Source organism: Gaeumannomyces tritici, assembly GCF_000145635.1.
Source record: "Gaeumannomyces tritici R3-111a-1 unplaced genomic scaffold supercont2.2, whole genome shotgun sequence".
NCBI lineage: Eukaryota > Fungi > Ascomycota > Sordariomycetes > Magnaporthales > Magnaporthaceae > Gaeumannomyces > Gaeumannomyces tritici.
The window spans coordinates 1,664,265-1,675,190 of NW_008804546.1; the positions used below are offsets into that span (position 1 = coordinate 1,664,265).

The window sequence follows — 10,926 nt, forward strand, 5'->3', positions numbered from 1 at the left end:
CTGCGCGCCGCCGCCGCCAACGCGTGCCCGCACCTGACCTGCCTGCGCTCCGTCCGGGGCTTCGCGCGCCAGGCCCACCTCGCGCGCCACCTGGACCTTGTGCACGGCGAGAAGCGGCGGCCCGGCCGGGGAAGGGGCAGGAGCAGCAGGAGCGCCAGCCGCGGCCGGTCGCGCGGTCGCGAGGCGGCGGCGACCGACGGCGACGACGACGACGACGACAGCGCCGACGAGATGGACGGCGCCATCCACGTCGATGGCTTCCTGCAGCCCATCAAGATCCGCTCGGGCTGGCGCGCAAAAGACACGCAGCAGCGAGTCCGCAGCACCAAGAGCGTGTCGCGGGGTCGGGCTAGGGGCTCAGAGGAGAGGGGGCAGTGAGCCAGGTTGATAGAGGAGAAGGTCGGAGGGGTGACGGTTGCGTCGAGAGGACTGCATTCATATCATGAATGTTAAACTAAGGCGAACTCGTCCGGATCGATCCGTAAGGGTATCAATATACTCGAGTAGCAAGTACAGCAGTAAAACGAAGCCGCACGGCAACTACCACCCAAGGAAAAAAATAAAACATGGCCGCCCCAACCAAAAAACCAAGAGCGCCTCTACGACGCCCATGAATACACGTCTAACAATCCATGCCCTAAGCCCAGCCAAAAGCAAACAGGTCTGAGCGCAAGGCCCTGCCTATGATATAAACGATGAAAAACAAGCTGAATAAATCTGTAAGTCCCGCCGCCCTCAATGCAGACGCGGACTCTTCCTCCTCGACATGCTCTGCGACAATGCTGACGAGGGCGGCATATTCTCAACTCCGAGGGACGCCGCCTTGCTTCCCGGAATCTTGCCGCCGCCGCCCACTTTTCCGTGGCTACCCGATGCCGACTTTCTCTTGCTGCGACGAAACAGGGGCTGCATCTGCCCGTCCCCTTCCTTGCCGTTCGCCGTCGTTGTCGCCAGGCCCGAGCCTAGAGACAATGTGCTAGCGCCTGCGCTGAAGTGGACGCCTCCGGCGGCGAGGTTCGGGTTCACTTCACGCAGGCTAGTGCCGAGCGGGTGCCGCGGCTGGTTGCTAGTGCTGATGGAACCCGACATGGTTGACGACGCCGACGGGGACCTCGGGCGCAGTATGCCCGAGGCATCGCTGTCCAAGTCATTGAAGATGGTGGGCGCTGTTTTTGAGGGGGTGGGGGCAGGCCCATCGTCGTCATGCAGCCGCGCCAGCCGAGATGGGGGAATAGCAGTCCGCGGGAGATCCTTCGGGTAGAGGTACTGGGTCTTTTCGGGCGTATCGCCCGTGGGCTGGTACTCCTGTAGAATAGTGTTCGATATGGCGTCTCGTAGGTTCGAGAGGGGGTGGCAGACGTTAACGTCCAGCGGCTCCAGTGATTCCTGGAGCTCGGCATGATCAGCCTCGAGCTCCTCGCCGACGGCCTTGATGCGCTCAAAGCCATCTTTGAAGCAGGCCGAAATGTCTCCGTACGAAGCCTCGACGGTTTGAGACAGCTGCTGCACCGCGCCAGTATCCCGACTGAGGTGCGTGGCGTTCTGGGACCGGGCTCGAGTGACGAAGCCATCCAGGTCCTGCATCTGCACGTCGAGGTCTCGCATCTGCTCGTCGACAACACGGACTGTCTCGGCGTGGATGGACTTGGTCGTGGCCTGGATCGAGGTGCTGTGCTTGTTGGCGGCCTGGAGAGTTCCCTGGTCAGCATCCTCCTGCTCGAGCAATCCAAGCATCGCCAAGTGTTGCAACTTACATTCCAGTCTTCCTTAACCTTTGTCTTCAAGGTCTCGTTGGATTTTCCAACCTCACTCTGCATCTCGCTGTCCTTGTCGGCCCAGGTTTCCATCCCCTCCGAGTACTGGACAATGTTGTCCTCAAAAGCGGCGGTTGAGCTGAGCATGTCCTGGCTGATCTGAGAGGCCTTGGCCGAGAGGCGCGTCTCCTGCGCATCTCCCTGGTTGTTGATGAGGAGCGTGATCTGGGCCAGAAGAAGTTTCCTCTCCTCGGCGGCCTGTCTCCGCTCCTCGGCCACAATCTCCTGGATCCGCGACGATGCGACGGCGTTGGACTGAATCAAGGACTCGCTAGCCCCTTCCAGCTGCCGCCTGAGCTTATCAGACTCGGTCCTTTGAGATATGAGCGTCTTGGACAGGTCCTCGAACATGGCCTTGAAGTCCTTGCCGAGGCTGTTGTATGACGACTGCAGCTGGCTGTGGAACTGGCTCAGCTCGCTGACCACGTCTGCCGCTATCCTCTCTGCGGCGCCTGCAATGACCTGTAGGCTCTCCCCCACACGTTCCTTGATGTTGTCCCGTACCACCTTGATCTCGTCCAACACTGCGTCCATCTCCTGCTTCGACTGCGCCTTATGCTCCAGCAGCTGCTCCTTGGATGCCGCGAACTGTTCAATGTGCTCGTCCAGGAACGCCTGCGTCTCCGAGAGCTTCTGCAGCTCGGCCTGGACAAAGAACTCGACTCGTTCTGACACGCTTGATATGTGCTCCTCTTGGTCTTGCCTGAACTCCTGGATGCGGCCCTCGACCATTTCCGTCACATCCGCCACCTGATCTTGAGACGTCGCCCATGTGCTGCGGTTGAGGCTCTGGAGATCCGACTTGCGTTTGTTCTTGGCACGGAGTCCGCTGACATCCCTAACCGTTCTGTCCAGAGTGCCAATGAGCTCATTGCCTAGAGTAGCAAGCTTCTCCTCGGTTTCTTGGTGGGCCTTGCGCAGCTCTGTCTCGTCTCCGAGCGCCTTGCGTGTCGCCGTCAGGACCACCTCTGTCTGGTCGAGAACCTCCTTGGTGTCGTCAAGCTGGGCCTTGGTGCCCTCGTTTTCCTTCTTGAGTCCCATGAAGCTCGAAGTGAGATCAAAGAGCTCCTGGACCTTGTTTCGCAGGTTCGTCTCCATAGTCTCTATCTTGGCAGACTGCTCCTCGGTGAGAATCCTCCGCGACTCGTTCTGCACCGTTAGCTCCTCGTATGATTCGTTGGAGAGGTAGACGCCGTTGCGCTGCCTCGTCGTGACTAGCTCTCCTCTCAGCTTCTCGATCTCGGCCGTGAACTCCCGGAGCAGGGTGTGTTTGCTCATTATCGTTTTTATCTGGGGCTTGTTCCGGATGTTCTTCGCCCGGAAGGCATAGTCCAGCGTCGATATGGTCTCCTCCAGGTTGCTTTTCGCCGGTGATATGGTGGCGATGATGCACGTCTTGGTCTGGCCTCCAAGGGAGTCTTGTAGGAGCCTAGTGAGCTTCGACTCTCTGTAGGGGATGTGGTGACTCTTGTCACCCTGGGCGCTGCGGTCGACCAGCGCGTTGATGACGCGCCCCAGGGTCAGCAAGCTCTTGTTGATGAGGCCAGCCTCAGCCGCCCGCTTGTTTTCGGCTCCCGACCTCTGGATGTTCTCGCTGCCAGCCAGGTCGACGAGGTTGAGCTTCCCCGCGCTAACATAATCCTCGCCGTTCTCGCCCGGCCTCTTGACGTATACTGTGATGGTGAAGACGGTGTGGCTTCGACTACTGAGGTCGTTGCACTTGGTGGCGGCCACCTGCCTGCGGACACTGCCTTCCTGTAGGCGTTTTATGCCTTCAGCAGCAGATGTTATGTGACGCTCTTCCATGCCCTGCACCACCGTCGTGGAATGGCCTTTCCTCGAGTTGTCGTCGTATATCCTCAGCTTCGCGCCGTCGTCGGCTGAGAGCAGATCCCGCAACTCTTCGTTGTAAAGTTCGATAAACGAGCACCGCACGCAGTTGTCACTTTCCTCGGCCTCCAGCTTGTTGAACAGCGCCTGCAGAACGCGAGGGATGATGCCGGCAGCATCCGACAGTATGCCCATCGACTCTTGCATGTCGCCCGTCATCGTGTAGGTCTTGCCGGTTCCTGTTTGGCCGTAGGCGAAAATCGTGCAGTTGTATCCCGTGAGCATCTAACCAAGCAAGACACGTTAGTTCCCCAACCCATGAACCGTACAACTATCAGCACCAGACTGTGCTCCAAGTCCCGCTCACCTCGTCGAGAATCGGCTTGACCGTGTCCTCGAATATCATGCTCTGGTCGGCAGCTGAGGAATAGACGCGGTCGAAGTTGTATGTCTTGTTACTTAGAGCGTTGGGGCCCATAGAGAGATCGACGACAGCCCCCTTCACACCCGCCGTCGAAACCACGACGGCGCTGTTCTCGCGCACCTCGCGGTCGTTGCGGCCTCTGCAGCGGACGACGACATTGATGTTGGTCCCGGCGTTTCCGTCACCAGCGCCCGCCTCGGCGTCGAAGTCGCGCTCCTTACGCTTGGTGCCCGTGGTGGCGACCGAGGAGACCGAGCCTGTTGGCGATACAGCACCGGAACGGTCTATCCGAGACGCGACCACCGAGCCATGGCGGACGTTCCTCGCCGTCGCCGTGGATGAACGCACGCCGAGTCGAGAGCCTGCGCGGCCGATAGCGGTCGGTCTCGTGGTTGAGGGGCCGGGAAGCCCAGAGGTAGAGGCGCCTGTGGCCCTGCGCCGCGGTGGCTCCCGAGTCGAACTCATCTGGATGTTGGCGTCCGCACCTCGACCTCTCCCAGCCGGTCGGGGGTTATGGAGGGGGCGGCCGATGGTGTGACGTGACGCCGGATACAAGGTGGGAGATATAAAAGGCTGTCCACAAACGCGAACCAAAAAGGAAGAAGCAAGCCAAAGGCAGCGCGCAGATAGTGTCAGATATGATAATGGGAGTTGGGGCTACAGTAAAAAGCCAAAAGGAACCTTGGTTCGTATGCTGGGCTTGTATGGAGGAACCCTACTGTGTGCAGGTACCTTGAGCTTGCTGGCCGAGGGCGATTTCATTTTGCCCAAGACCAGGCTTGTTGACGATTCCGGTTGGAGCGCCGCGCCTGCTGCATCTGCATGGGTAGAGCTCAATTCCATTGGTCCGTGTTTGTGGGGAAGGCGCGGTCAACAGTGGGCCGGCAGGGTGGGTTGCCCGAGTAACACAGCATCAGCCAACCAGACGGCGGCGCGGGCACGGGCCAATCGCAGCTGCCGCCCCAGGCTGGCGGGCGAGGGAGCTGGGATCGCCCCGCGCTGGCACCCCTTTAGGCAAGGCAGCTGGCTGACGCACCAGAGACTGCAGGGGTCAGCTGGCGGGCCCAACCCCCAACCGAATGACGTCTCAGCCCAGCTGCCCCTCCGCCTTGGTGTCGGCCGCGAAGGGACGCATCACGCGGAAGCTTCGACCGTTAGACCAGTTAGTCAAGCAAACGGAAGCAGCCAAGCATCCTTATGTGAGCCTGGCGCGTGCGTTGTCCGTTGTCCAGATGCCTGGGTCCGCTTTCAACTCCTGCTTCCATCATTGTTCTCGACGCGGGGCGGCTCCAGCTAAGCGGTGGATGAAAACACCCCATCATCAATCAAAACTCCCCTACTGCTCTTCCTTTGCATCCAACAAGCTGGCTGGCCTCCAGTTGATCCGTCGGCTCACCCACCGCCGACATGTCGCTCTTCTCAGCTCAGCTGTATCCGGGTCAGGCCTTGGGGTTCTTGGGTCCGTTTGCTTCCACAGCCCTCCCTACCTCCTGCTTGGTGACCATGACCGCTAACTACTGAAGCTGCCGACGCGCGTTTGCAGTCCTCGGCGCCTCTCTCCATGATATCCTCACCCGTCTAAAGGCCGAGCCTCAGCGCTTCCCCAAACTGGATCTGATCTACTCTCCGAACGAACCCATCAAGGAGCCCGTCATCGTCAACCTTCCTTCAAATGGCATTCGTATCCGCTTTGACGGCCCCGAACAGAGGTTGCGCCTGGTTGAAGTAATCGATTTTACCAAGAACCACATCACATTCAAGGAGTCCAACAACGAACGCGACCTTGTCCGCCCGCCCGGAAGCGGCTCGACTATTTCGTCGACGGATGCCGTCGCGGCCGGCCCCACCTTCAAGCACATATACAACCGTTTCCTAGGCCCGACTTATGACGGCGAGTTTGTTGGTGGTGGCGACGACAAGGAGGAAGGCACCTATGTGCTGTCTTATCCAGGCGTCGCCTTCACATTTCCTATGCCTCGGTCGGCATACTCGCCAAGCAAAGACGTCATGTCATTGCTTTCGCACAATGGTACCCAGACAGCTACCTCGATGGCAGTATTTAGCGGCGATTCGTGGGCCCAGGCGCGCGACGCCCTCTGGACTGACCCTCTGCCAAGCCTGAAGACCTTCGCTCCCCTGGCCAAGAGTGCGAAGGACAGCACCAGCCCGGACGAGGTGGCTCTGGTCCGAATCCATGGTGGCGGCAAACTTCAACTCGTGCGCAAATGGAACTCGACATGCAGCGCAACGCACAACGCCTCGGGCCCGTCGGCTCCTGCGTCGCTTGGACACTCGGCGCCTTCAACCTGGATCACTCTGGGCGAGACGAGCGCACAAGATTTAGTGGCGGAGCTAGGCCCTCCCGACGCCATATACCGCAAGAATGACCAGCGCATGTACATTCACCGAGTCCGAACGGCAAGCAACAGCCGAACGCGCCCGGAAACGACATCAGCCGGAGACCTCAAGCCCGGCAGTCTAGGAGCTCGTGACGATCTGACCGATACCGACTTGTCAGCCAACACGGCCTCGGACGATGACGATGACGAATCGAATGGCGAGGCAGTCGAGGATGAGTATGCCGACAATGTTGCGGGCGAGTGCTTCTACAACTACTTCTACCTCGGCTTTGACATACTTGTGTCGACACCAACTACACCATCTCGGCCCCCACCTTCACTGTCGCAACACGGAGGAGATGAGCAGAACACCCTCCCATCAGAGTCAACAGACCGGCTCGTGGCGGTCAAGATGATTCTCCATGGAAATGTGCCGGGCTCCTACCCTTTCAACCGCCACCGGCGCTGTCGATGGGAGATAGCCTATCTCGATTACGAGGGGGCTGGCGCTGTGGACTCGGAAACACCCTTTCCTGAGATGGAGGAACGTTTGCGCGAGGAGTGGCGGCCGGCGTACGCTTCTGAGGCAGATGCGAGGCAACGGCAGCGCGGTATGGTCCTTAACCGCGGCTGGGGCGACAGCCCCGGGAGCAGCATCGAGCTTCTCGGAGATTGGGAGGGCGACAGTGTGGGCATGGGTGGCAGGAGCGGCAGTAGGAAGATGGGCAACGATGGCGTCGGGGGCGAGAACTCGACGACGACGCTCTACGGGTTCCCGGGCCTGGTATTCGAGGTTCTGCGCAATGGGTTTGTCAGTGCAGTGACAGTATTCTGAGCTTCATTGGGTGTGTCTGGGCTTTTGGGTAGAGAGGCGTTTGCGTTCCATGTGCGACGTGCATTTGCTTCTATCGGTTCGGGTCAGATGGCGTTTTGGAAAGATTGACTTTGCGGCCTTATCATTGGCACACTAGATCACACGTTGGGGACGACCAGACTATTTGCTTTTTTTTCTTGGGTTGCTCGAGTGTTTTGCTCCACGAATGCTCGTGACGGGACACTATACTCTCCCAGCTTGTTATTTGGTATCGCTAGAGGCAGTTAGACAGATGGGCGGGCTCTCCAATTCTAAACATGTTGAGTCCAAACTACGTCCACAGTAGAGCTCCTGCCGGCCACGAAATTCTTCACGTAAAGCTTATAAGAAACCGCAGCATCTATAATTGCTCTACATTACTCTACACAGAAAACAAGTCCTCTGAAAAGTTTGAAAGCCAGCCCTTTAGATCCTCCCTTCGCGCCAGCATCGCTCAACTATACACACTCTCGCACTATGACAAAAGACAGGTTTGCACAAAGGCTGCTGGTATTACAGCGAGGACATGTCGATTCTGCTGTCCCAGTTTAGCCCTGGACTCCGGAGGGGGCGGTGCAAAGGATGCCCTGCTCCAGCTGTGCGGGTTGAAAACAACCATGTTAGAAGCCTTGCTATCATCATTCACGCCACAATGGAAACAATGGAATAACCAGACAGGCACTCACGATGGGGATGGCGCAGCAGCGGGCGCGCTGGCCGATCTCGGCGCAGATGGCGCTGAACTCGGTGCCGTTGGAGGGAGTAGACAGGGCTGTTGGTTCGTGAAGAAGTGCGGGGGTTAGCATATGGGGAAGTGAGTATCTCAAGTATTCTCTCCCACGGCGCATGGTGGAACCTACGGGTGCCGCAGTCCAGGTTGACGACGCCGAGGACGTCGGTGGCGCAGCACAGCGCGGTGCTCTGCAGGCCGCTGCAGGGCGTGTAGGGCACCTGGCGCTGGAGGAGCTCGGCGGCGGGGAGGGCGACGGCGGCGGCGGTGGCGAAGAGGGTGGCGAAGACGGCGTTGAACTGCATTTTGACGGTTTGGTGGTTTGTTTTTGGTTGAGTTGGAATGTGGAGGAGTTTGGTATTGAGGAGCTGTGAGCGCAAAGGAGTATATTGGTCGAGTTGAGCGGAGGTAGAGGCTGGGTCTGGATCTGCTGGGTTTGTGGATGGGGAACAAGACTTTTTCCATCTGGAGTCAACGGGACAAGCCTGGATATTTATACACGGCGAGGATCAATGCAGGCGGGGAGAGTGTCTTTAGAAAAGCAAGCACCAGTATGCGTGTATGTGATTAACATCGTCATGCTGCGACAGAATCACGGCTGCCTTCCTTGGAAAAGTTCCCTTGCCTCTTCACCACCACCTGTTCCGAGCAGCAGCCAAGGAGGCCTCCACCTGAAGGAGAGCGCAAATGAGAAGTTCAAGCAGCCTCAACAAAGACTAGCTGTAGCAGTACGATGCATCAAGGCGCCTTAGACGTTGCATTTAGAACGTCACTACCACTATCGCTTCAGGACAGGTACAAGCAATAGCAGCCCCTAGCTGGGCATCTGGAGCCATAGCGCTGTTTGGGGGAGAAACAGTAGAAGCCTAGGCAGGGAGGTCGACGATCGCCACGTCCTCTCCGTTCCTGTTGGCGAATCAAGGCCAAGACGCAAGGAGAGCCCAGTCAATAAAAGTGCATGTTAAAGAGGGGATGGTCGTCATCGATCCTTCATCCGGCAGGGCTTATTTTTTTTTTTTTTTTTTTTTTTTTTTTTTTTTTGATATGAGTGCAGTGTCGTTGCAGCAGCCGAACCGGAGGGCCTGCAGCGATGGGAAGACGGACAAGGGGGTGGCTGGCGTTGCATTCGCCCTGGGAGGACGGAGCACGGAGATACGGCCGAGTCCCGTCAATGGCACGCTGTCGCCATGACCAACGCTTGTCAACGTCTTGCTACAGTACAGTCGATACACCGAGAACCATCATGCCACCGAAGACAGGCAGGAGGGTGGGGATCCTGGGCGTCGCCGTCGCCTAGTGAGGCCGTCGGGCAAGAGAGGGCATGCCAACGATAACGACGATGGACGGGAAGGGAGTTCCGGTCTGACAACCACTGCTGTGTCCAGAGCCAGAGAAGAGAACAAGGAGGCCAAGAGAACGAGGGAGCCCACCGCCACTAGACGGGGATGACCGCCGGACAGAGCGGGCTCGGCACACGCACACAGGCCACTGCTAGGGGGGGGGAGACAACAATAACCGAACCACCGGTTCGAGACGCATGGTTCCGTCAATAACGGTCTTTGAGATCGGCATGCCGTCTAACCCCACACAGGAGCCTCGCCCGATCCGATATACGTCAGGGGCCGCCCGATATGGCTAGGTCATAGAAAGCTGAGAGGCCTGCATGACAAAAAACTTGGCGCGTCGAGGGGCGACGAGAGGCTCAACAGAACGGTTCCACTGTGCCACAGCGTTGCACCCAAAATCAGGAACAGGAGACATTTCCCTCTGCGGGCAACCGCTATGATTGCCTATCTGGGCAAAGGCTCTCCCCAGGGCCGGAATCGACATCATCGTTCACCAGCCACGCACTGACCGACATCATCGACATCGCCACTTTACGAAAAATCATAACGGCTCGCCTGCAGCCGCCGTCGAATCGCTTCAAGCCGTTGCCTCCGCTTAGAGGCCGTTGAAGGCCCGAAATAGCATCGTGTTACTGCACGACACGGACATGGAAAGTGATGGGCGGTGCTGAAGCCACAAGAGCGACGACACGAGCTGCGGGGGCTGCTGATCCCTTTCTGAGACGGGAGGAGGCTGAACAGAGCAGATGGGAATATTGAAACTTCGCATCACCGCCAGGAGCAGCAACTGGTAGTGTTGCACGGCGTTTTGACAGCCTGAGCTGACCTGACTGGCTAATGCCAAGGTGCTAGCGCCCTTGACGATGCACTCGCAGCGAGGACGAGATGGTATTCTCTAAGCGAGCACATGCGACCCAGGCTGGCAGCCAAGCCTACGTGCCAAACTAGGCTGTATCAAGAGGGTAGGCCGAGCCGACTGCCTGCTTGCATGTATGCGCAGGAAATTGATGAAAGGGCTTCGTCAATCACCGTATCGGATGCTCCAGCCTGTCAGGGTAGGATAAAAGGGGAGAAGATAAAGCAGTGACGGCATGCGACAAGAACAAGGGGCAACAAGGGTATCGCCAAGTGTTGCGTCAACACGTCTCCCCCAGCACGGTTGTAGCAATACGCGGTACGGCCGCAAAGGAGAAGGGGAGGGGATAGAAGAGGATGAAAGAAAAAGGAGTGCGCCATTGCGTGTGCAAATCGGATTCACCAGGAGAGTGGTATTCAGAGATGCGAGAGGCGGAGATTGGAATCGATAGCCATCTGCAGCGCAGCTGAGATGGCACGGTCTGGCCAAAAAAGTCTGGACCGCAAATTTATTCCCCACCACCACAAAAAAAAGGAGCTCATTCAATCTGCAATTATTTTACCCTCTGCATTTATAAAAAGCGAAAAACGTTATTGTGGCTATAAGTAATGCTTTTTGCATTAAAATAATTACAAATTCCTTGAACGCGTGTTTTTTTAGGTGTAGAATGCGGCGCGGGCATGTTGTTTGGCTTTGGTGCTGGTGCAATTGTGTTGGGAGAGGTAGAATTTAGG

General features: G+C 57.8%; 4 protein-coding genes across 4 annotated transcripts in view; 2 read left to right on the forward strand and 2 right to left on the reverse strand.

The window, feature by feature from the left end:
* Positions 1–378, forward strand: part of GGTG_03082 (hypothetical protein) — a gene marked incomplete at both ends in the record, with an annotated part of 1,211 nt that extends 833 nt beyond the window's left edge. Inside the window, one exon of the mRNA XM_009220860.1 lies at positions 73–378. Coding sequence (XP_009219124.1) covers positions 73–378 — 306 coding nt within the window. The remainder of the gene's footprint in view (positions 1–72) is intronic.
* A 5-nt stretch (positions 379–383) lies between these two features.
* GGTG_03083 (kinesin-II 85 kDa subunit) lies at positions 384–4,840 on the reverse strand. Its single transcript, XM_009220861.1, has 3 exons — positions 4,012–4,840; positions 1,755–3,929; positions 384–1,686 (listed from the first exon to the last, which is right to left on the reverse strand). The coding sequence occupies exons 1-3, from the start codon at positions 4,531–4,533 to the stop codon at positions 736–738; spliced, it is 3,648 nt and encodes a 1,215-aa protein (XP_009219125.1). The 5' UTR covers positions 4,534–4,840; the 3' UTR covers positions 384–735.
* Positions 4,841–5,116: 276 nt separating this feature from the next.
* GGTG_03084 (hypothetical protein) lies at positions 5,117–7,658 on the forward strand. Its single transcript, XM_009220862.1, has 2 exons — positions 5,117–5,527; positions 5,612–7,658. The coding sequence occupies exons 1-2, from the start codon at positions 5,476–5,478 to the stop codon at positions 7,240–7,242; spliced, it is 1,683 nt and encodes a 560-aa protein (XP_009219126.1). The 5' UTR covers positions 5,117–5,475; the 3' UTR covers positions 7,243–7,658.
* A 150-nt stretch (positions 7,659–7,808) lies between these two features.
* GGTG_03085 (hypothetical protein) lies at positions 7,809–8,295 on the reverse strand (the record flags this gene model as incomplete). The annotated part of the gene is made up of 3 exons (XM_009220863.1): positions 7,809–7,856; positions 7,947–8,032; positions 8,121–8,295. 3 exons carry the CDS (start codon positions 8,293–8,295, stop codon positions 7,809–7,811), a joined length of 309 nt encoding a protein of 102 aa, XP_009219127.1.
* Positions 8,296–10,926: the final 2,631 nt, after the last annotated feature.